Raw genomic sequence first — 24153 nt, forward strand, 5'->3', positions numbered from 1 at the left:
CTAAAAAACAAAACAGCCAAAATAAAAATTTTAGTGCAATTTTGTCTCCCTAACAAGGAGCATAATTGTTCCATTATATTCTGAGATTTTAGTCTACATTGGGAATTAGATTCTGGGCACCCTGTTTTATTTTTGTGGAAGATGAGTATATCCCAGCATTAAAAACAAGTTTGGAAACAGCCAAGTAATCATCAATAATATCCTGTGCCTAACACACAGCTTGCGTGTTATTTCTCAGGTTGACTGCTCACTTTAAAATGAGTACGCAGGAGAAAAATAAATAAAACAGAAGAAACATATACAACATGGAGTGCATTTGGAAGAAAGTGCCAGAATGGTTTGTCGACTCTGAACCGCACATTTCTGAAGAGTGGCTGAACAGACAGGGAGATTCAACTTGTGGGGAGAAGGTTCATAATAACTGTCTTCAAATAGCTGAAAGGTTTACAAGAATGCCCAAGGTGAATTTAAGGGCTCTAAGGGAGAATAGCATTTGTAAAAATCTTCAGTTTTTAAAGTGCCTTCTTTAAAAAGAAAGAAAGAGAAAGAAGAAAGAAAGAAAGAAAGAAAGAAAGAAAGAAAGAAAGAAAGAAAGAAGAAAGAAAGAAAGAAAGAAAAAGAAAGAAAGAAAGAAAGAAAGAAAGAAAGAAAGAAAGAAAGGAAGGAAGGAAGGAAGAAAGAAAAAGATTTTACCATCACATTAGGTCTGGAAGGTGTTATTGCTTTGATATTGGTAATATTTCCGTTTTTATACATTAGGATATTTTGGATTAAAAAGGTGAAATGAGGGTTGCCTGGGTGGCTCAGTCGGTTAAGCATCCAACTTCAGCTCAGCTCATGATCTCGTAGCTTGTGAGTTTGAGCCCCTCATCCGGCTCTGTGCTGACAGCTCAGAGCCTGGAGCCTGCTTCACAGATTCTGTGTCTCCCTCTCTCTCTGCCCCTCCCCTGCTTGCACTCTGTCTGTCTCTCTCTCAAAAATAAATAAAAATTGAAAACAAATTTTTAATGTGAAATGATGTGAGCAAGATCATGCAGCCAGTATGTGGCAGGGCTGAGACACAACCAATTTGCTCAAGCTACAGTGAGACACATTTAAATTCAACAGTACGTGGAAAAATATCTTCCTCTGAGTCATATCTGTACAAAGTGCAAATCTCTATATTTCCCCATATATTAATGAAGGGGAATTAATGAAGTAATGAAGTACAAGTATTTTAAGAACTGGCCATAGTAGTGGCTTTCAAATTTTTTGACCACACTCTCTAGTAGAAAATAAATTTTATGTCACCACCAAGGGCATACACAACCAAGAATAAAATGGAAACAGAAGCTCACACAATAATACTAATAATTCCTGTAAGTGGTGCACTTTGACTTTTCTCTATTTTACTTTTTTAAACTACTGATCTTTATCCACTAAATCTCCCATCATGTGGAACTCGAAACACTGACGTAGACTTGGTGGGAAAACCAAGAATTCCTTCCAACATTGGGATTCAGTAATTCTGGGTCTCCCCAAGCTGTGTTATATACTTAAAACAAACAAACAAAAAAAAAAAACCCAAACCCTAAATTGAAGTGATTTTTTGTTTCCAGTTTATTGCTTTTACTCTTATTCCAGCTCCTTGGGCTTTCTCACTCTTGATTCTATTTCTGGCATTATCTCTCCCCACCTACACTACACCACCTGAAAACTCTTTCTTTTCCCTTTACCTGAGTAATTGATGAAAATATTAAACTGTATAGAAGCAAGAACAGATTGTAACATAAGCACAGTTGTTCCCACACGGCTGTGTTTATGTACACATACATCCCTCTTCATTTCCAGGAATCAGTCGCACATCCTCTGATCATATTAACAACTACTCTACTTTATTTTTGTCCACAAGGCTGAGAAGTGGTGTTCCACGCGTTAAGACGAAGAGAGGCCGCTACTAGGATAGGGGGTGGTTGGTCCCGAGCATTAAATGAGGTGATGTATGCTGAGCGCTTTAGACAACATGTGGCACGAGGAAACTGCTCAGTAGTTGTTAGCCAGGACGACACCGATGGTGACGGTGAGGACATGACAATTATATTCCTGTAGCTCAGTAGTTTAGAAACTCTGCTGATTAAATATTATGTGGTCTTGAGAAGACTTGTTCAAGCGAATCTGTCCTGCCTTCTAAAAAAAAAAAAAATCACCTTTTTTTTCTAAGCCTTGTTCTAATTTTTTGAGCAGTGCAAGGTTTTAACATCTTTACTGGCCTACTGTTTCCCTATCCTTTATTCCTCCTTTTTTTAAGCCAGAGTGTATTTTCATCTCTCAGTTCTTGAGTCTCACAGGCTCCTCGCGGCATTTCCACGGTGTTGCCAGCAAGTTGTCTTGTGCAGCGGCCTCTGCATCGGGCGCCACTGGAGACTTGAGTTGACTTAAGAGGGTCCACAGTCTTCGGTGTTTGTGTGGACTCTGTTTCTCTCCCAGCAGGGTTTTCAGTTTGGAGATTACTCCTTTTGAAGAGCAAAGAAAGGTGGGGCGCCTGGGTGGCTCAGTGGGTTAAGCATCCGACTTCGGTGCAGGTCACGATCTCACCGTTTGTGAGTTGGAGCCCCACACCTGGCTCTCTGTGCTTCAGATCCTCTGTCTCCCTCTGCCCCTCCCTGGCTTGTGCACACTCTCTCTCAAAAGAAATAAACATTGAAAAAAAGAATAAAGGAAGGAAATAAGGCCCAATCAGCCTGGTCTTCTAGCCACCTGTTAATGCCATGCTGTCCTCATTAACAAGAGGGCCTGTCATTTCGTTGTTCACTTTATTCTAAAAAGCCTCCTTTCATTTGGGGGTTCGGGCTTCTTGACACATTCAGGTGATGGTTTAAAGTCCCTGGAGCCAGCCTGAGGGGCTTAAATCCCACCCCTGCCCCTTACTAGCTGGGGGATGTTGAGCAAGTTCCTTTTGGTGCTTAGATTTCCCCATTTGCAGAAGGATTAATGTCTTTTTCGTGGGGTTGTTGGGAAAAATTAAGAGTTGTAAAGAGTTTAGAACAGTGGCCAGCAGAAAGCCAGCCTTGAATACCTACTGGCTGTTCCATATTTTTATATGGAACTCTGAAGGCGCTGGCCTTTACTTTCTCTTTAGAAGTCTGTGTATAGAAGGAGACTTTAGAAAGGTTCCTGGGCGCCTGGGTGGCTCAGTCGCTTAGGCGTCCAACTCTTGATCTTGGCTAAGGTCATGATCTCACGGTTCGTGAGATCGAGCCCCGTGCTGGGCTCTGTGCCGACAGTGTGGAGCCGGCTTGGGATTCTCTCTCTGCTCCTCCCCGACTCTTGTGTGCACTCGTGCATGTACACTCTCTCTCTCTCTCTCGAAATAAATACACTTAAAAAAATAAAAAATAAAAGGTTTCTAAATGTCTAGAGTCTCTTCCCACAGGTGACATTTTCTCTGAACTTTTTGACATCTACTTTCATAAAGGCTGGGAGATGTGTCTGACTACATTCAACATTTATTTTATTCCGTGGTACACATACCAGGGTGGCAAAGTCATTTCTCCTCCAATTTCCCATCACTTCCCTGTTGGTGCCTTTCCTCCTTACGGGTCCAGTATCAGCCTTCCCTGGTATGTCTTCTAACTTCTAAGCAATGGAACCATCAGCAGGGCAAGTCAAGATGTGTCAGATGGTCTCTTTGTGGCAGGATGAACCTCCCGCGGATGTTAAGGTCCCCATTGCACTGTAACTTGCCTCCTTGCCAGTGTTTCGAAACTTTCAAGTAATAATAATGGGCCTGATACTGAGGGTGAGAGTATTTCCATCTGGAAGCAAAAATGCTTGCCAAAGACAGAGGTAAATTATTCAAGGGCATCAAGATTGAGTTTCTGTGCAGTTGTCAGCAGGAAGACAGCAAACTGAGGACCAATGTACCACACACCTTCAGCCGTTGGAGACAAAACACCGAAACACAGCCTTACCCTCAGGGAGCTTCCAGTCTACAATGGCTCTAAAGTTAACTTGTCTCCTGTTTCCAATTTAATCTGGAGTAATGTGTCTCTTACTCAACGAGGCAGAGAGGAATCTCTCTTCCTTCACGTTTCGTTAAATTCCCAAAGCACCTAGCTCAGTGATGTTCCTTCCTCCAGCCCTCCAAGGAGTCACTGACTTGGTAGGGGTCCTGTTTCCACTGAAATTCAACAGTGACTTTAACACACCCCCTTCACCTCCACACAGAAGTTTTGAGGAAGGGTCAGCTTGTTAGAATAATAAACTGACATGAATTCAGAATCAGGGCAACTTTGAGAGAAATGATGCCTGTATAATTTGGGAGGGGTGGTGTCCCATAATTTGGGAACTATGGAGTCTGACAAGTGGTTTCTTTCCCATAAAACAGAAGAAAGATGGGGAAGGAAGAAGAAAACGTGTTGGCTTTGGGGAAGTTTCATTCACTAAAGGAAAATGAATGACAATTAAAAAAGCAAGCTTATTAAAAGTTTGCAATGGTTTTTACACTTGATCTTAGCCAAAAGGCCGAGAAGCGATTGCAATGGTTTTTAATGAAGAGAAGGGTCCTTAAATTGTCTGATTGCTTGATTATTTAACCTGGTTGCCCTTTTGGTTAAAACAACACTTTCATTTCCCTGACCAGGCGAAACCAATCCATGTGGGAAACATTTCTTCTTTTAAGAAGAAAAAAAAAAATTTAGTGTTTTTATTTATTTTTGAGAGAGAGAAAGAGCATGAGCAGGGGAGGGGCAGAGAGAGAGGGAGACACAGAATCCGAAGCAGGCTCCAGGCTCGGAGCTGTCAGCACAGAGCCCGATGTGGGGCTCAAACCCACGAACCACGATATTATGACCTGAGCCGAAGTCAGATGCTTAACTGACTGAGCCACCCAGGTGCCCCCTTGAGGGAAACATTTCTAACTGGTCGGGGGTGGGGGGGAAGGTGCCTATTCTCCTTCACCCTCTATTTTAATATTTCTTTACATAGATATTTCTCTTTTCTTCTGAAACAATACGGCATTTTGATCAAGGCCTATTACATCTCGTGATCATCCTGGACTTTGTCCTCACAGTTTCCAAAGTGATCAGTTTCAATAAAAGAACTTTAAAAAACATGATTTAAAAAAATTTTTTTATAATAAACTGAATAATGATATGAACAGCAAAAGTGACGTCCTGAGTAAGCGTATCAAACAAAACATATTTAATGTGAAACACGATGTAACCTTGCTGGATTCTAAGTAAGCCTCACATGTGCTCGGGGTCAGGGCACAGAGGGGTGTCATGGGGTGGTGGGGGTGACATGTGTGTGCTAAGTACGCTTAAGGACAGTGATGGGTTCCAGGGAGGGTGGTCGGGTGGCCTGGAAGGCCTCACTCTTGACATGGCACCAAATTATTTGTCTTTATTAGACACCTGAGCAAATGAGCCTGGGACACAGGACAGCGGATCCAGCCAGAACTGCGCCAGGGAGGGAAGGGTGACTGAGGTCACACACAGCCTGTCGCCATCTCTCTTATGTACGTCCTGCGCCTGACGATGCGGCTTCTAACATGAAGACACAGCGGAGGGCTGCTGGCAAACAGCCTGTCATGTAGTCATTAGGAACAGGGACACTCCAGAGAGAAAAACAAATTCTAAGAGACAGGCATCTCAAGAAAAGCAAGACTCTGCAAACTGCAGACACCAGCCAAGGGGCGGGTTTCACCTGGGCCCGTGTGTAAAGGGCTGCTGGCTGCCTACTGATCTTTCCTGTCATACCTGGGCAAGAGTGACAACAAATCACTGTCAGCCACCCCATCTCCCAATGCAGAGGACGGCAGTCCATGAGCACACCTCGGGACCTTCCTATTTAGATTACCAGGAGGATGAAGAGAAGAGAAAACTGATTTATTGATTCCATGCACGCTGGATGGAATCAACGGACAGGAGTTTGACATTTAAGACCCCGATCAAATAGCAGTGGGAACTGCTACTCTGGTGGCAGCGACTCCCCCAGTGACCCGGGGCAAGTCACTTTACTTCTTTGCTTCAGGGCTCCGCGTCTGGAAAAAAAGGGGACTGCCTTGTTCAGTGACCACAACGGGAGACTGTGGGGCTCAGCTCAGGTGACTAATGAAATCCAGACGGGGCTTGGCCCCCTTGCGGGTGCTCTACTGGGGCAGTCCCAGCATCTTAGAGATCCGCCAGAGGGTGTGAAGCGAACTCTGCCACGCTCCAACATGAGGTCCTACTAACAGGCCATCTTTGAACCAGATGGACGGCACATTCACCCTCTCGGGATAGATTTGTGCTTGTAAATACTTCCAAATACACTGGAAAGTGAGCGCCACACAAACCTAACATACGAAAAGTGGTAAGGGTCCACTGGTGTTAGAGGAGTATACCCCTGTGCCTCTGAAATGGTTTACAGAGCACGGTTCTGATACACGCAAAAGACTCCAAGCCCATCTCCCCACAATATGTGGCTTGAGGTAATGCTTACCTGCTCTATGTGAAGGTTGTTCTCACCTTCTGCATTTTTGTTTTAAGTTCAGGAACATGTTAGCTGGGAATTTCTAAGTTGTCCTGCAACCACAAAACCAGAGCAATCTATCCAGACCCAGCTTCTGAAACCATGGAAGGAACCAATCACTAGTTCTCTTTGGAATCTAACGAAGAGGTAGTGAAAGCCCCAGGAACACAGGTTCCTCAATCGCACTATTAGCAGACAAAGGATTCTTTTTTCATGAGCAATAAAATTTGAGACTATGCACTTTGGGTTTGGGTATACTTCGTTTCTGTGAGAGAGATTTATAATGCAAAGGGTACAGTTAATATGCTGTGATAGTTGATTTCATGTGTCAACTGGGCTAGGCCATGGTACCGAGATATTTGGTCAAACATTCTAAATGTTTTTGTGAAGGTGTTTTTTAGATGAGATGCATTTAAATCAGTAGACTTTGAGTAAAGCAGATTACCTTCCATAATGTGGGTGGGTGTCATCCAATTGGCTGAAGACCTTAACAGAAAAGGACTGACCTCCCCCAGAAGGGGAATCTGCCAGCAGACTGTCTCTGGTGCAGCTCTTCTCCAGGTCCCCAGCCTAAAAGCCAACCCTGTGAATTTTGGGTTTGTCAGTCCCCACAATCACATGAGCCAATTCTTTAAAGTAACTCTCTTTCTCTGCGTATGTGTATATATCTATACACACACACATCTACATACACAACCTATTAGTTCTGACTCTCTGGAGAATCCTAACACTCACACTGTGGTAAATACTGCCATTGCTCACCAACATTTCTGGTTTTCTCTCCTGGGTCTGTAAAACAAAAATTACACTTTCCAGGAAACTGAGAGTAAACCATGACCATGTTACTTGCTTTGGCTAACAAGATGGAGGGAAAGTGATGGGGGGGGGGGGGGGGGGGGCGGGTCACCACCGGTGAAAGCATTTAAGAGCTGGTATGATTGCTTATGCCCCTCCCCTGTAGCACGGAACCTCAGTCCCACCGAGATGGTAGAAACAAGAGTCAGAGCCCCCAGGTGACCACGATGAGCGGGAATCCCACCGGCTGGCCCCTGTGGACGTGGAGCATGAGTGAGCATCATTTGTTGTTTCAAACCACCGAGATCTGGGGGTTGTTTATGATTGATACACCACTTGGGGAAAAAAAAAAAAAAAGTTGTCCTGGTGATTTGTACTTACTGACTGAACCCTTTCAAGCCCCTGTCAAGAAGTGATAAATTATTGAAGCATAGCATAAAGTGTTTTCTTTTTGGTGTGCACACAGTAAAACCCTGTGAAATGTTCCTGTTCACCTTTCCTCAGTTATTAAAAAATAATTGTTTCCAATTACTCTGATCTTTAAAATAAAGCAAGACAAAATGCCACATATACTTCCCCGGAACTGGCACCACCCCTTTCCTCCCTCCTTCCCTCTCCTGCCCCCCACAACATCCTTCAACCAGGCAATTGTTTGAAATCACACGACTGGCTCCTGGAACAGGAATGCTGTTCAGCTTGGGGAGGGAGAGGAGGAAGGCCAATACAACGTCCACACAATTGTCTGGTATTCATTCAACCTCAGTGCCCAGATACATGTGCTGTTCCTAGAGACCGCATAAACTGCTCAGAGAATAAAGCGGGGTTGTGGAAATCTCATTAATAAACTGTGAAAACCCTCTCAGCGGGAGTCACATAATGCAGAGGGGGCCGCCTTGTGCCAAGCAACGTGAATGCTTGGTGCTCTGCTCCTGGACAACATCACACTCCCACACAGCTTGGATCTGAGAGAAAGGCTTCCCAGGAGCCCCTCCCCAGCGGGGGTGAGGAGAAATTCTCCCTCAATCACGGTGAAGCAACTGGAACCTGAGTAAGTTTACAAACTCCAGGCTTTGCTTTAATGGAAACCACTGCCAGACAGACATATGTACGTGACTGGCTCCTCCCCTGCTGTGTTTCATAAAAATTAGAGAAGGACACTGATGCCAATGCTCCTGAAAGAAGGCAAGAAAACCTAACCAGTCTAACTGCACAGGCAGTGCAAGGTGACTGCAGACAGACCTGGCTTAACTGGGGTGCTTTTTGCTAACTGGAGTTTGGGTCTCCCCCGCAACCCCATTCAGATTCCCACTGCTGTTGCGGATCCCCAGCTCTACTTTCTATCCAGGTGACAGAATCAGAGGCTGAACTTCTGACCTCACAAACCCTGCTCAGCCTCAGACTGAAACCGGAGGCCTCTGTCGAACATTTCCACTCACGCATTTTGTGTGGCAAATCGAAGGCGATGGGCTAAAGAAGGACGTCTCTAAAATGTTTTAATTACCGCCGCATGCATCCTTTCATCAGACAAGTAAGTAAAGCAATCAGAGCATATGACACCGCTGCAGCCTTGGGTTGAAATCACGTACAGGGAAACAGCTTTTCTTTCTTTTTTTATTCTTTTGCTTTCTGCACACTGACACAGAGGTAAAAGGAAACGACTGAAACTTAAATAGGAAGGAACGCGTCGCAATTACATTATCACAATTCTGTACATTTCTCTTCCTCGCAGGTCAGTGAAAAATCACCAACTATTATGAAATGGGACAAGTGGAAGTCACAAAGGAACCCCCCAAAAATCTCATAAAAAAATATACCCCAGTACGAAAAGTATTGTACTCCTGGCGTCTTCACATCCTTCTCTTCTGTGTACTTATATACAATACTGAAAAGAAAAAATAAATATGTTGAAAAAAACCTGTGCTTAAGTCTCACAACAGCAAGTTCTAAAAGCAAATAGATGTTGGCCTAACATCTCTGCAAATTTAAAGGGAATTTTCATACGACACGATAACGTCTAGGACTGAAAAACTAATTTCATGAATCTAGACGTGCGTCTGATGTCTTACAGGCCTGTGTTCTAGTGCTGGCTGTACATGTGACTGCAAACTGAGACCAGGAGAACAAAACAGAAGGGATGTGAAAATCCCTGGAATCTAAGAATGTTTTATAATTACAGATTTATTATGCTGGTAGGAAAGCAAATCAGTAAAGCCACCAGGGGAGACTTCAGATTAACAATAAAAAACATTTCCATCCATCTCTCCAATAAAAACTCTAAACTTGCTGTTTACTATTCTTTAATTACAACGCAATAAACAAGGGCTGAGGAGTTTTTGTGGGGTTTTTTTGTTTGTTTTGTTTTGCTTCTGTTCTTGTTTTTAAAATACTAAAAGTTTTATTCTGAGTTCCCTTTTAAAATATCAACCTTTGGTGTTACCCAAAGTTTTGCTCACCTAGTCCTCTTGTGAACACTTAAACCGGACCCTTCAGGGTATGTGGTAGTCCATGAGAACAAGACGAAATGTGAGAACTAGGGGACTCTGCTCAGGCTTTCACCGGAGGTGTTCTTCCCACCCTCTACCCCCCTGCCTACTGAGACTCCGACACGGCTCTTCAAAGTGACATTAAAAGGCATTTTGACCAAAGAACGTAGCACAAATTAAACAAGTAAGTGGGGATCCTCTTTAAGAGACAAAGATGTAAATCTCGGTGGGGGGGGGGGGCGGCTAAAGAGAACTACTGCTGATTACATCGTGGAAAAAGTTACATGACGGGAATCATCAGAATGACAGCAAAAACACGCCTGGGAAACTGGACAAGCGCTAGATGTGGTGTGCATGTGACAGGATCTAGCCTGTCACCACTCACAGGCGGCTACTGCTATCAGCTGTCTGGAGATGGGGAGAGAGCATAACATTTCTAGTAAATGGAGGGAGTAAAATAAGAATAATATAAAAAAAAAAAAGAGAGGAAATTTTCCATGTTGGGAAGACTAAAAAGCCAGCAAAAGATGTAAAAAAAAGAGAGGACGTGAGAAAATGTGGTACTGTAAGAACAGGAGACAGAACACCTACAGTAAGTCAGGATACTTACTTCAGAGCAGAGATACAGCTGGAAAGGTGGATGAAGAAATTACCCAGAACCAAAGAATGCACGTCCATAAAAAACCTGAACTCCATTTGAGGGATGGGACCAAAGAGTGGGGATGGGTCGAAGGGCAGTTACCACGGTTTTGATGTCTCTCCCTTCCCCCTGAGAAACTCAAATACGACTCTAATGATAATTGTTTAAAACAAGGTACTTAAAAGTAACTGTAATAATCATAGCAATATACTAGCAGAGTAACTTTAGAACCCTATTTCCTATTTTGTCATTTTTTTTTTTTTTTTTTTGCCAAACTAAAGGATGCAAACGTCCACAACAGGCATTTGAATGTTTAAGACAGAAAAGGACACACAGGACAAGCTGACTGCCAAATGATGCAAACCAAAGACAGCGGGGAAACAGGGGCCATCGTTTTGGCTCCAACTGCCACTGTGAGAGGCGGTGTTGGGGGAATAGAATCAACTGTATTCAAAAGTACCGGGTTCTGGGTCAGTATACTAATGCCCCTCGGTTCTTCATTAGTAAAGAGAGGGAAGGTGAGAATGCCTATTCTAAAACTCCAGGAGGCATCTTAAAAAAAATGGTCACAGTGAAGATCTGAGATATAAGAAGTTAAAAATTAACAAGGCAAAACTAAAACTAAACTTTTGAATTATGTAGAAAATCTGCTGGGGATCCTGATTATAAACAAAAAGGCTTATTTTGGATGTTACACAACTGTACAGTGAGAGAATATTACCATTGTTTCCACGGATAAATGCATCCCCGTACTTATTCTTCAGCTGTCCATTTACATATTCTTCCGTCTGCTCCAAGGCTATATTCATGTAGCCATCCAGGCAAGCCAGGACCCCTGGAGGCAGATTTAGTCAAAGAGAAGATACTTAAAGCAAGTCAGAGTTGAAAATTACAGGGTATACCTTAGAGCTGACAATCTCTTTATTTGTTAGCTCTTACATGCTTAATATAAAAATTCACACTGTAAATGAAACTCAGATCGGTTCATTCTGTGCCACTGTGAAGGAAGGCTAAGAAGCATACAGTGTGAAAGCAGTCATATACCCACCGCTAAGAGGGAAAACATCAAACTATCACTTGCTTCGTGATATGTGTGATAACAACAGCAAGTTCTAAAGCCTCCCCAAAAATAACAGAACAAGCATGTTCCAAATAAGACACCATCCTTTGAAAGCTAAAATCAGGAGTGGGCAATTATGCAGGAACAAATGACCACTGGCCAAGACTCCTTGCTTCCAGTGGCATTTCTTACTTCAGCCACTAAGTGAAATATGGGTCTGGCAGATTTATTGCATTCTTTCGCAACATCTACTGCAGCAGATGAATGTACTCCAGGGTTAAGAGGAAGTCTCCGCAATCTGTTAAAATAATAGAAGAGGAGACAGCAGGTGCTCCTGAAGGCACATCTTAAAGCTGTGACTCACAGTGAAGAGCAGCTTGAGAAGAGAGGGCAACATATTGCATTATAACACATCCCTTTCTGTTTTGTCACAGTTAGAATATTTTCAAATCCAGACTAATATAGAAAAGTGGCCCAAGATGTTCTGAGGAGCTTTTAAGGAAAAGCTGTTTGAGTGAATCTTTTTAATGGTGTTAAAATGGCATAAATTGTGCAAAACTTGCCCTGATATATATATATATATATATATATATATATATATCAGGGCAAGTTTTTTGTTTGTTTGTTTTGTTTTTTGTTTTTTCCAAAAGGTGAAAATATATAAGCCTCTAAGTCCGGGTCTCTAACTTAAAGTGGTATTTTCTAGAAAAAAAAATTAAGTGAAAACAAACAGTACAAACTTGATTCAATTAGTCAAGTCGATGGCTTCATTTGGCCTCCACTTCGTTAATATGCTCCTCACTCTGCCTCTGCCCCCATTTTCCTCTAAACAAAAAGTTTCTTTTCCCAATTGTGTGTGTCATGAGAACACAAGACGTTAACCTAACGGAATTCTGCTAGAAGCTGCACACTTTCAGAGAACCAGAATAGATTATGGACAATTACTAACAATTATTTCCTATCAAAAGAAAGTTTAGGATGTAACTTTGTAGTTTATTTCCTGCTGTATCATTCTACATCAAAACCATAATCCTAAACGGGCAAGAAACTTCTGAAACATGATATGCAAATCTATTTTAAACTTAACTAAAGGCATTCCAAAATGAAATATTCACTAATAAAAATATCCCTTCTCCTGGCAAAGGTTGTTTTACGAAAAAGATTCCAGGAGGTTGTAATTGTAACCCCCTCCCTTCTCTAAGGGATAAACTACTATGAATAACAGAAGAAACAAAGTTTTCTTTAAACTTCAAGAGAAATTGTTACAGAGAGCTGGGTTTTTTAATTCAATCATTATGGTTACTAGCCATGTGAAAGGCGGTTCAGCTTCACTAGTAAACAAAGAAACAGAAACAAAACGAAACTATTACTTGTTGCCAATTAGAATGGAAAAGTTGAAAACAAGGCTAATACAAGGGTTGGTGAGAACACAGAGAAGAATAAACCCATCTGCCCCGACGAGAGGGCCACTTGGCAAGCTCATTAACACAGAAATCCTAGCCCAGAGGATTTCTTCTAAAGAAATACTTGGACAAGTGTTCAAAATACATGTCAAAGAAGCGGAGTTGTTTACTTAAAATAGCAAAAACTCGGTAAATACCTACGTGTCCATTAACAGGAAACTAGTTAAAAACAAAAACAAAGTGGTGGCACATCCACATAAGGTACTCCTATGCAGCATTAAACATTCTGTAGTGTCAGAGAACTGAATGCATTTTTTTTAATGTAAAAAAAGAAAATAAGGGCGTATGTACAGATGATTCCATTTATATAAAATTATGCTTATATGGACACAGGTCCCAATTGGTAAGCCTGATGATCTCAATGGAAAATTTGGAGCGACTGCTTTCTTCTATATACTTTTCTTCATTATTTGCTTTGAACTTGCTTAAAAAAAAAAAAAAAAAAAGAAAAAAGAAAAAAGAAAAAAGGAAAAACACATATATTACCTTTACAAATTCAAAAAATTGAATATGTATTTTTTGAAATACATATTCAAAAAATATGAGGATAGAGAAAAAAAAGTCAGGCTAGGCTGGCTAATCTCCCCAATGAAGTGGATTCTGAGAAGATAGTGAACATACCGTCCCTATCCTAAATGACTGGCGAATATGTTCAAATCTCTAGAAGTCTGGTATCTCCTTTGGGCTCATCAAAAGTTTATGGGTGTAAAGCGGTACATAGAGACTTTCTATCTCAGTATTCAGTATAAATCCATTAGTTCTACTACAAAAATCAAACTAAACTGGAGGTATGTTGTTGATATCAAGAAACTAAAGCCATACAAAAACAGTAGAGTGATTTCTTAACAAGGCTTTTAAGTTAAGCTTGAGTTGGGAGTCCTAGCTCCTCCCTTACTAGATGGGGATAAACAGGGATCTCAAAGGATTTACGTGAAGATAAATTGGAAATTGAAATGATTAGCACGTAATGGACACACAGTAAGTTCTCAGTAATATTAAATTTGCATGTGTGGAAAGAGGAAAAAATTCAAGATTACTATCATCATTCAGAAAAGAGACAAAAGGCTTTACTCTGCTAATGAATTCATTATCTGCACCCGTGAAATATTCCAGGTAATTAAACATACTTAAATTTTGGAAGATTAGGAATTTAGTAACTTTTAAAAATGGCATGTGAGGGGCGCCTGGGTGGCTCAGTCGGTTAAGCATCCAACTTCGGCTCAGGTCATGATCTCACGATCCATGAATTCGAGCCCCGCGTCGGGCTCTGTGCAGACAGCTCAGAGCCTGGAGCCTGCTTCAGATTCTGTGTCTCCCTCTCTCTCTGACCCTCCCCTGTTCATGCTCTGTCTCTCTCTGTCTCAATAATAAATAAACATTAAAAAAAAAAATTTTTTTTAAAAATGGCATGTGTGATACCATTTTTCCCCCACAAAGTTAATTTCAGTAGTGTCACAGCCTCTTAAAAAGAGCATTCTCTAAAAGAAAAGAAAGGTGTAATCTGGAGTCCAAGCATATTGTAAGAGTGGGAAGTTCATGTTGTAAAATGATACTGTCTAAACAGCTGCTTGTCATTCGTGAATACTTTGGCAAAAATGAATGCTGCTGGGCTAAGGTGTTCTTCTGTACCTGGTTATTTATGCCCCAGGTGACTGAGAACCCTGGCTCTTACCAGGGAGCTTAGGCACACACAGTCTCAAAGCACAGACAGGAGACAGCAGTCACACAAATCACAATGGAAGTCAGAAGCACACACTCTGCTACCTGCACTGTCTCCAAAAGGAACTATCTCAGGGGTAGAAAAGAAATAGGCATAAAAACTACGGAGAACCCATACTTTTTTGGTCTCCTGGATATGTTTAAGACATTAATAAAAACCAGTTAAGTCATATTTACTTATTTAGTTGCACCAGTGAGGATGAAGCATGAAAACATTACCTCGATAATCCACTCCAGAATTCAATTTTACCACAACCGGTCGTCCAATGATTTGCTTTAAGAAGTCACTCGGGGTTTGTTTCCGTAGACTCATTGTAACAATCCTGATCAAAAATCTGAAAGGGGGTAATAAAAGTGAAGGCAAAAGTTAATTATTCAACAACAACAACAAAAAGCCTGGAAACCTTTAACGTATCTGCAGGAAGTCAAGTATCAAAGGACCACAGATGAAGACTCAACATCATTCACTACTGCTATCACAACAGGGCAGCTGACACGTTTCCAGTACGTACAGCGAAATACTAAACGAATGCATTATCTCACTCAGGTAACCCACAGCGACCCTATGACACAGCTTCACCACAGCCCCCTGTATGAATAGAGCCCCTATTCTTAATCGCTTGTCACTACTGTCTCACACACAGTCAGTATATGCATTACAGCCACGGCCACCTCCATCATTTGCTGAATGCTTTCTCTATGCTGAGCACTCTGCTAAGATCCTTATAAACACTATCGCATTTGATCTTTGTAGGAACCCTGGGAAGAATGTCTTAATACCTCCATTTTGCTAATGAAAATAACAGCTCAAAAAGTTGAAATAATTTGCCCCCCAAATGTGATGGAACCGACATTCAAGCTCAAATCAGTCATATTTTAAAGTCTATGTTATATGATGTAGACATATTTACAAATGACTGATGCCAAAACAGCATTTCTCAAAATAATTATAATCATAATTGAGAGCTAGTATTTGAGTGTACTGTATGTCAGCACTTACCTAAGCGCTTTTATGTATTAATCCATTTAAACCTCACTACCTTATGGGGCAGGTATTGTTTTTAATCTTCGTTTTACAGATGAAGAAAAAGACACAGAGGTCCTGCTCTGGCACATGGCTAGTAAGTGGATGACCAGCCCATGCTCTTAATCATAACCTTATAGAGCCTCCTGAAAGTTGCTAATGCAGCCAGAGATTTTGATTTCCTCTATTATAATATATATACTCTATGTAATTATCTTTTTTTAATTTTTATTTTAATCACCTGGTGCTCATCACAAGAGTACTCCTTAATCCCCATCATTTATTTCACCCATCCCCCCACCCACCTCCCCTCTGGTAACCATCCATTTGTTCTCTACAGTTAAGAGTCTGTTTCTTGGTTTGTCTCTTCTTTTCCCTTTGTTTTGTTTCTTAAATTCTACATATGAGTGAAATCATATGGTATTTGTCTTTCTCCAACTGGCTTATTTCACTTTTGCATCACTAATACTCCCTAGCTCCATCCACGTCATTACAAATGGCAAGATTTCATTCTTTTTATAGCTGAATGATATTCCACTGTATATATACACCACTTCTTCTTTACCCATTCATCAGCTGATGGACACTTGGGCTGCTTCCAAAATTTGGCTACTGTAAATAATGCTGCTATAAATAAAATCTGGGGTGCATGTATCCCTTTGAATTAATGTTTTCATATTCTTTGGTAAATACTTTCATAGAGTAGTTCAATTTTTAACTTTTGAGGAACCTCCATACTGTTCTCCAGAGTGGCTGTACCAGTTTGCATTCCCATCAAAAGCGCAATAGGGTTCCTTTTTCTCCACATCCTGTGCCAACACCTGTTGTTTCTTGCACTGTGGATTTTAGTCATTCTGATAGGTGTGACATGATTATCTCATTGTGGTTTTGATTTGCATTTCCTTGATGATCAGTGATGAGCACCTTTTCATGTGTCTGTTGGCCAGCTGTATGTCTTCTTGGGAGAAATGCCTGTTCATGTCTTCTGCCCATTTTTTAATTGGATTACTTGTTTTTTGGGTGTTGAGTTTTAGAAGTTTTTTTTATGTATATTTTGGATACTAAACCCTTTATCAGATATGTCTCTTGCAAGTATCTTCTCCCATTCCATACGCTGCCTTTTAGTAAGAAAAAGTCTTATTCAAGAATAGGACTCTGAAATACAGAGTATTATATACCCAGATCAAACATACATAGTTGCCAAAGACTCCTTTCAAAACCCATCTTGTTATATAACAGTTATCTGGCTCAAAATATTCTGGTAAACCAATGTAACAAAACTGTGGTTACTTAAGCAAAAACTGATAGCAAAAGGAATTTGAAAATTAATTTTTCTGTTTCAGTCAAATGAAGCTATTCTTTAGTAGCCATATAGTATTGACACTTAAAAATCAGTATGGATACAATATTTGAAGGATTCTGCTCAAAAACTCAAATTGTTTTCAATCAACATTTTCGTAACACATTCTTCCAGAAACAGCCCAGCTTATTTCACTCCAAATCTGTTCACTCAATGACCTGAATTCAGGGTTAGGAACATTGTTTGCAGATCTTCTCAAAGTGAATCTGTGCTGGCTCAGCAGTTTGGGTAAGGTAGAATGCTAGGTTGTCGGCTTTTCATTTCTTCAACAAACACGTGTCTGTCTGCACATATTTTCAAAGAAATTCACAAACATCTCATTCACACAGGTTCTGACCTTAAAAAACTTAGAATCTAGAAGAATTTAAACTCTTGTTCAAAGAGTGTGAGTAAACAAAGGGAGTATAATTTCAGTAAAATAATTTTCTGTAACCATGAAAAGTCAACATCCTAAGTTAAACAAAAGAAAATGCAAATTTCACAAAGTATTCTTGAATTTGGAGCTGTTATTTGGACCATTCCCTACTCCATCTCCCCAAGACTTGAAAGACTTTAAAAATGTGATCAGCTAATTATTTTATTCAGGAAATTTTAATTTAACTTTTCCACTGGATTGCTAGTTTATTTTTGTAGCTACAGTCTCAACAGATAAGTGGAATTACAACCGCTATTCAGTACAATCACTATTCATTCAAGACTCAGACCACACAACAATTTTATGTTGTTTTGAACACAAGAAAAAATATTACAAAGTAAACCTTGTAACAGATTCAGTACTCTTGATGGGTTTAGTAAAAACAAACGAATCTTCCCATTCGTCTATAAACTGCCTCATTTATGTCCTGAACACGTGCTGTTTTGTGGTTGAACAGGCCAGAGAGACTATTAACCCCAAAGGCCTGATAGAGACTCAACTCATGAGTCAGGCTCATTTCCTATTAGATGGGAAATCCCATTATGGCACTTTCTAGGTACAAGACTTGAGATGAAACTAGCTGTTTATCTTGTGTTAAAAAATAACACTACGATGCATTGTCACGTGAAAATCTAGTTGACAGGAATATTATTAACTACCTTGTCCAAAGTTAAGTTAATGACAGAAAAAAAAAGACCACAAACCTCGACAACTGCTGGTATTAATTATTTTTAAAATGTTACTCATCTTCTTTCTTCACCTTTTTAAAGAGCATAGATAATCTCCTTCTAAGCTCATCAAAGATCACACCTCTGCCATTAAGCCACATTTTTACTCCAATTAACATCAATCTCTTCCTGAAGGCATTCAACACTTCTAACTTTTGTACAGCGCCTAAGTGAGTGCCCAAGTGTCAGGCGCAGAGGCTGGGGGTGTGAGACGAATGAGACACACATAGCCTTGGGCCCTCAGACTTTGCGCTCCAGAGCTGGCACAAGGACAGGCCAATGGAGAACTTTTTTAAACAGTTGTAATGTATTTGGACAGAATTGTGCAGGGAGCAGCACACAGAGAAGCTCGCTTAGCGCAGGCTTGGTGGGTCAAAGGATTCCTGGGGGAGACATCTGAACTGAGTGGGAAGGAAAAGGAGTCCACTGGCTGAAAGGACAGAAATCTTGGCAAAGGCAGCAGACTGTGTGTTTGGGTTTGAGGAGAAAATGCTACACAGGCAAGGAAGACAAAATGTAGCTGCAGAAGGGAGAAGGGCCACATTTCTGGCAGGCAGGGCAAGTCAGGCTAAAAGAGCTTGGGCTCCAGCCGCTAAGTCAGTTTCCTAAACAGCAATCAATTGGCTCACTTCGGGATTCTGATTCGGCGGGTGCGGGAAAGAACCCTGGAACCGGCTTGCACATGCCCAGCAGACTCTTCTGAACTGGCAAGTATGGGGAACACTGTGTCAGTGGAGGGAAACACAAGGGGGTTCTAAGGAGAGATTCACATGAGCTCCACCTGCAACTTCCACAGCAGAGTGGAGGTGACCAGCTCACTTCGTTCTGGCAGGATGCGTTTCCCATTTGGTTGGGATTTGATATCATCTGTCACTACTCTCTTTTATATTCTCTACTTTTTTATATACAAGTCCTTTCTCCCTCAAAGGACTGTGAGCCACATGAAAGGAAAGACTAATACCAAGCTTTGCATTTATTCTCCAGGACATCTTAGTTCTGCAGAATCTCTTAGAAAAAAAAACAAAAACAAAAACAAAAAAAACCACATTTTAAAAGTTATTTGAAAAGAGGGTGGTTGCTTCAAACACATTTTATCCATCACTTTAGGAGGCCACGTCTTTTACATTCATCTTCATTAGGCTTCCTGGGTACTCCCTGTTACTTAATGACTGGCCCATAAATCCATTTTGTGTGAGTAAATTGGTCTCAACATCACAATTTTTCCCATCACTTGGCTCACGTAATTTTAAGTGTTCATCTTTTAAATTGGTTACAGCAGAAGGAACAGTTCTGACCATTTCTGAAGCGAGAGAAAAGCCTCTTGAACCATAAACACATAAGAAGAAAAAGGCCTCCTTTCTGCAGGGGTCACCTTGATAAAACTTCTCCCTTCAAAATTAAAGCCATAATCACCTCTATGGCTCTCTCCCTCCCCTGCCTCCTACTCAGGCTTGTTTTAAATGACCTATTTTCAGAAATGGCTATTAAGTCAAAGGCTGTATATTTTCTGCCAGAAGCTACTGAGATGAGAGGCCCAGTATAAGAACGTCTGCAAACTGCCCTGCAGAGATTTTTTTTTTTGGTAAAAGAATGGGGGGAAAAAAACAAATTTTATTCATCCAACTATGTATGTTAGATTCACAAGCAATTCACACAGTAACCCTGCAAGGTGGTAAGCAGAAGTAAGGCTTTTGGTCCCAAAGCCTAAGCCCTTTCAAAGCTGTCCTTGTGAATATGTCTAGATTCTCCTGCTAAGCCTGGAGCATGGCCACAGACGTGCATGGAGATGTAAGTGGAGATCTGGGTGGAGAGTAGGAGCACTGGAGGGAAAATGCCTCAAGTGACAAATAGCCTGTGAAGAAATACAATGGTTAAAGGTTCAGAAGGAGATCTGATGTGATTTCAAGAGTTGCGTTATTGAGCAGATGATTTGCAGATTTGCAAACCATGCAAATCCTGGTTTCTTGGCAATGTTCACCAGTAAACTTTCACCTACTCATAGCACACTGACAGCTTCGGGTGAAAAAAACGTGAAAAGTAAAAAAAAAAAAAAAAAAAAAAAAAAAAAAATCACAATGAAACACAACATGACAACCCAAGTAAACACACACAGCCCTGGACGGAGAGGGCATCAGACACGGAGAGCAGCTCCCTAAACATCTCCCTTTTGAGACAGGGGCATACCTGGCCCCCTTCTGAAGGCTTCATACCAATCCCTCCTCCCCACACAGTAAGGGGCTGCTTTCCTCACCCCTCTCATGTGAGCCAGGAACCGCAGCCCTCAGGGTACCACTTTCCACTTCTCAGGCCGTTCTGTAGTCTTCCTGTTGACCAGTCTCCCACGGTAGGTTCTAAGCTTCTCAGAGGCAGGGAAAATAGTATCCCTGGTTCGTAAGCTCACTAGCCAAGCCTGTGGGGGGCATTTAATGTCAGTGCCAAGGAAAATCCCTGTCTCTTTCTCCCTGACCCACAAACTACGGTTATAGTAACTAGCATGGTGTCATCTCTGCACTTAAATAGCTACAGCACAGTAATAACTCTATTACTGACCATCAAATAAAAGAAGAATGAAGAAAACTGAAATGTTTCTGTGTTACATAAGAACCAACTGCATGGAGTCAACAGAGATGCTTGTTAAAATGCAGATTCCTGAAGCCTGCTGCTAATCAGACTCCCCGAGCAAGGGGCACTGTCACATTTTTATAAAGTTCCCCAAGTAATTCCTGTAAGCAAGTGGGGACACTGGGAAATGTCTGGAGACATTCTGGAGAAGGGTGGTGCTATTGATATCTAGTAGATGGAGGCCAGGGGCGTTGCTTCACGTTCTACAAACCATAAGATAGCCCTCCACAACGCAGGATTTTTTGGCCCAAAATGTCAACTGGTCTTAAAGCAACAAAGAATTTTAAAAAACCTTCAAGGTATAATAAATGAGAACAGCTCAATTCTAACCAGATAATAGAGTACAAAATACAACTTATTAGATCCTTTATTCTGACATAAAGAGAATCTGAAAACAACTGTCACAAGTCTTGGGGGCACCTGGGTGGCTCAGGTCATGATCTCACAGTCTGTGAGTTCGAGCCGCACATCAGACTTGCTGCTGTCAGCACAGAACCTGCTTCGGATCCTTTGTCCCTCTCTCTCTTCTCTGCCCACCCCCCCCCCCCCCCACCACTTGTGTGCTCTCTCTCTAAGATGAATAAACATTAAAAAAAAAAATTAAAAACTAAATCTTGAAGGGGCTGCCATTATAAATAATGGATTTCTAATCCTGGTCATGAAAATGGTCAATTTCCCATTTTTCAGTATTACAGTTCCCTCAGATGATTAAGTCTTTGTTCTTTGGTACAATTCTCAAAGGATAGAATAATCCAAGTGATGTAAACCTTTTTTTAAAATTCTCATACCAAATATGCCACAGTCTAGTGAGAGACCACCCAATGCAGGATAAGGAGTACTCACTTGGGAGACTAATCCCAGCTCTGCTACTTAATTTAGCTGTATGCCTTGGATAACTCCTCATTTCACCTCTCAAGGCCCCAGGCTCCTCATCTGCAAAATAAGGAAGTTATGCTAGATGATCACTTAAGAGATCATCTTGCTCTAACACTCAGTCCAGCCTATGCTGACTTCTGCTCCAATAATACATTTACACACACACACACCAAATAACCCTCTTACACTCCTGCACAAAATTCAAGCAATTGGAATTGTGAGATGCCACCACAAAAGAGAGAGAGAGAGGCTGATGTATTAGAACTGTATTATGAGCTATCACTCTTTTGGTGAAAACAGGCATTATCATACATGAATGATGTAAACTACTAAAACTTTTCTGAAAAACAATTTGGCAAAGGGTATGAAGATCTAAAAAGACCTTAGTAGAACACAGCATCTATTGTAATAATTTCACTTCTCGGAATCTAGTCCAAGTAAATAATCTGAAATACAGTTTTTTGTTTTCTTAAGTTTAACAAAGTATTACCTGGGATGCTAAAGTGAAGCAAAGGGGCGCCTGGGTGGTTCAGCCGGTTAAGCGCTCAACTTCGGCTCAGGTCATAATCCACAGTTCCCGGGTTTGAGCCCCACGTCAAGCTCTTTGCTGACAGCTCAGAGCCTGGAGCCTGCTTCGGATTCTGTGTCTCCCTCCCTCTCTCTGCCCCTCCCCGGCTCACACTCTGTCTCTTCCTCTCAAAAATAAATAAACATTAAAAAAATTTTTTTAAGTGAAGCAAAACTTCTCAAACACCCTAAACGCCTCACAGTCAGGCAATGGCTGCATTTATGGGCCCTACACAACGGCAGAAAAGGCAGCCAATCAAAAAATAGAAAATTAGAAGTTTTTAGAAAGAACTTTTAAATGAAAGTGGACGACTGTATATACTGTTAACTGATAAAATAGGGAGTCTAAGCTCGAATAGAAAGTAGTACATACAAGAGTAAAATACACAAATAAATGGCAGGCGGAAAGGTTTCAGTGAATGTTACTTCCTTTACCATATTCTTATGTGTTTTCAATTTTTCAATAATCCTGTATTACTAAGGCGTGGGTGGCACACTAAGTCACTACTACCAACCTTATCTGCATCAGCCTAATTCTAGACACTCTAAAAATACCTGCTATGAGCGAGCGCGCGCACACCTATACACAAAAGTCCTGGTGATAGGACTTAACACCATACAACTGTGGACATCCGAAACCTGAGGACTGGGTAAGATGGACTGGGTAAGGTGGGCTGGTCCAGCTCTCAATTCCTGCGTGTCAGCGGAACCATCCCGACGTGGTCGGTGTAGCCCTGGGAACCGAGCGAAGCCTGCCCGTGTATTCCGGGCCCGCTTTCTCGCCCAATCCGCAGGCTAATGTCGGGGTTCCCTCGGGAACTTCTACACCAGGATTGGTCTCGAAAGCCAACTCGGTGGGGCCAGGCAGCTACCGTTCATCCCTGCGTGGTCTAGACGCCCCCCGGAGGGGTGCCGGGGGCGGGGGTGCGGGGGTCTCAGGGCCGGCGACCACAGATCTCCTGACTTCCTGGCCTTTCCAGAAGTAGAGGAGACCGTGAGCGCGGCATCGTGCGGGCACCCGCCATCCGCAGGCCCCGGAATCCACGCTCCGTCCTGGCCCAGATCCGGGTTGCTACTCTCCAAACCCGCCCGCGGCGAACGAACACTGGGGCCTCGAACCGCCCGCACAGCCACCTGGCTCACCTGGTGGCCGGGATCCAAACCTCCTCTCCAGCAGCGCCACTAGCTTGCCTCCGCGGACCACCCGGGTGAAACCGAAAGTGAAACTGCGGCCGCAGGTGGCACTTTTCTGGGGAACAGAGTGCTGCCTTTCTTGGCTACGGCAGCCCGCGAGGACCGAAAAGGCCGGACTTCGCTGGAACGCGCAAATCCAAGAATCTTGCCTAAAGGCGAGGTTGGTGCTTTGGAGGTCAAAGTAGAAAGCGCTGGTGCTCACTCTTCTAACAGAAAGCAAACACCCTTAAAAAGGGAAAACTGGAAGTGATCTTTCAGCCAGGATTTCTTTTACGCAGAAATGCAAGAAATAGTTTGAAGTCTTACTAAACTGAGTATTACTGCTAGCGTAATGACTACGCGTACCCAGAAAGGTCCTTAATTAAGTTAATGCAAATGAATAAATAAAACAGGCAGCCTCAAATCTTTAAATCCACTTTTGGGTTTTTAATTTTTTTTTTAACGTTTATTTATTTTTGAGACAGAGAGAGACAGAGCATGAATGGGGGAGGGTCAGAAAGAGAGAGGGAGACACAGAATCTGAAACAGGCTCCAGGCTCTGCACTGTCAGCACAGAGCCCGAGGCGGGGCTCGAACTCACGGACCGCAGACCGCGGACCGCGAAATCATGACCTGAGCCAAAGTCGGCCGCTTAACGACTGAGCCACCCAGGCTCCCCCACTTTTGGGTTTTGATTAAGTGTGTGAAGATGAAGTCATTATTAGCAAAAGATTGT

The 24153-nt window shown here is 41.9% G+C and overlaps 1 protein-coding gene and 1 pseudogene across 2 annotated transcripts; both read right to left on the bottom strand.

Moving 5' to 3' along the window:
- Positions 1–4343: 4343 nt before the first annotated feature.
- On the bottom strand, positions 4344–4515 carry LOC122238300 (annotated as a pseudogene).
- Positions 4516–8944: 4429 nt separating this feature from the next.
- On the bottom strand, positions 8945–23510 carry LSM6 (LSM6 homolog, U6 small nuclear RNA and mRNA degradation associated). 2 transcript variants are annotated; one of them, XM_015541919.2, is made up of 5 exons: positions 23388–23510; positions 21645–21734; positions 14872–14987; positions 11132–11245; positions 8945–9169 (listed from the first exon to the last, which is right to left on the bottom strand). In XM_015541919.2, exons 3-5 carry the CDS (start codon positions 14963–14965, stop codon positions 9135–9137), a joined length of 243 nt encoding a protein of 80 aa, XP_015397405.1. In that variant the 5' UTR covers positions 14966–14987; positions 21645–21734; positions 23388–23510; the 3' UTR covers positions 8945–9134. The 2 variants fall into 2 exon arrangements, with proteins under 2 accessions (XP_015397405.1, XP_007091822.1); XM_007091760.3 differs by lacking the exon at positions 21645–21734 and having other exon boundaries at positions 23388–23508.
- Positions 23511–24153: the final 643 nt, after the last annotated feature.

This window comes from Panthera tigris, chromosome B1 (assembly GCF_018350195.1).
Source record: "Panthera tigris isolate Pti1 chromosome B1, P.tigris_Pti1_mat1.1, whole genome shotgun sequence".
Lineage (NCBI taxonomy): Eukaryota > Metazoa > Chordata > Mammalia > Carnivora > Felidae > Panthera > Panthera tigris.

Coding starts and splice junctions, on each gene's coding strand:
- LSM6 (XM_015541919.2), bottom strand. CDS start 14,965: ATGAGTCTACGGAAACAAACCCCGAGTGACTTCTTAAAGCAAATCATT. Junction 11,246..14,871: donor TTCTGGAGTGGATTATCGAG/GTAATGTTTTCA, acceptor ATCTGCCTCCAG/GGGTCCTGGCTTGCCTGGAT. Junction 9,170..11,131: donor ATTTATCCGTGGAAACAATG/GTAATATTCTCT, acceptor TTTTCTTTTCAG/TATTGTATATAAGTACACAG.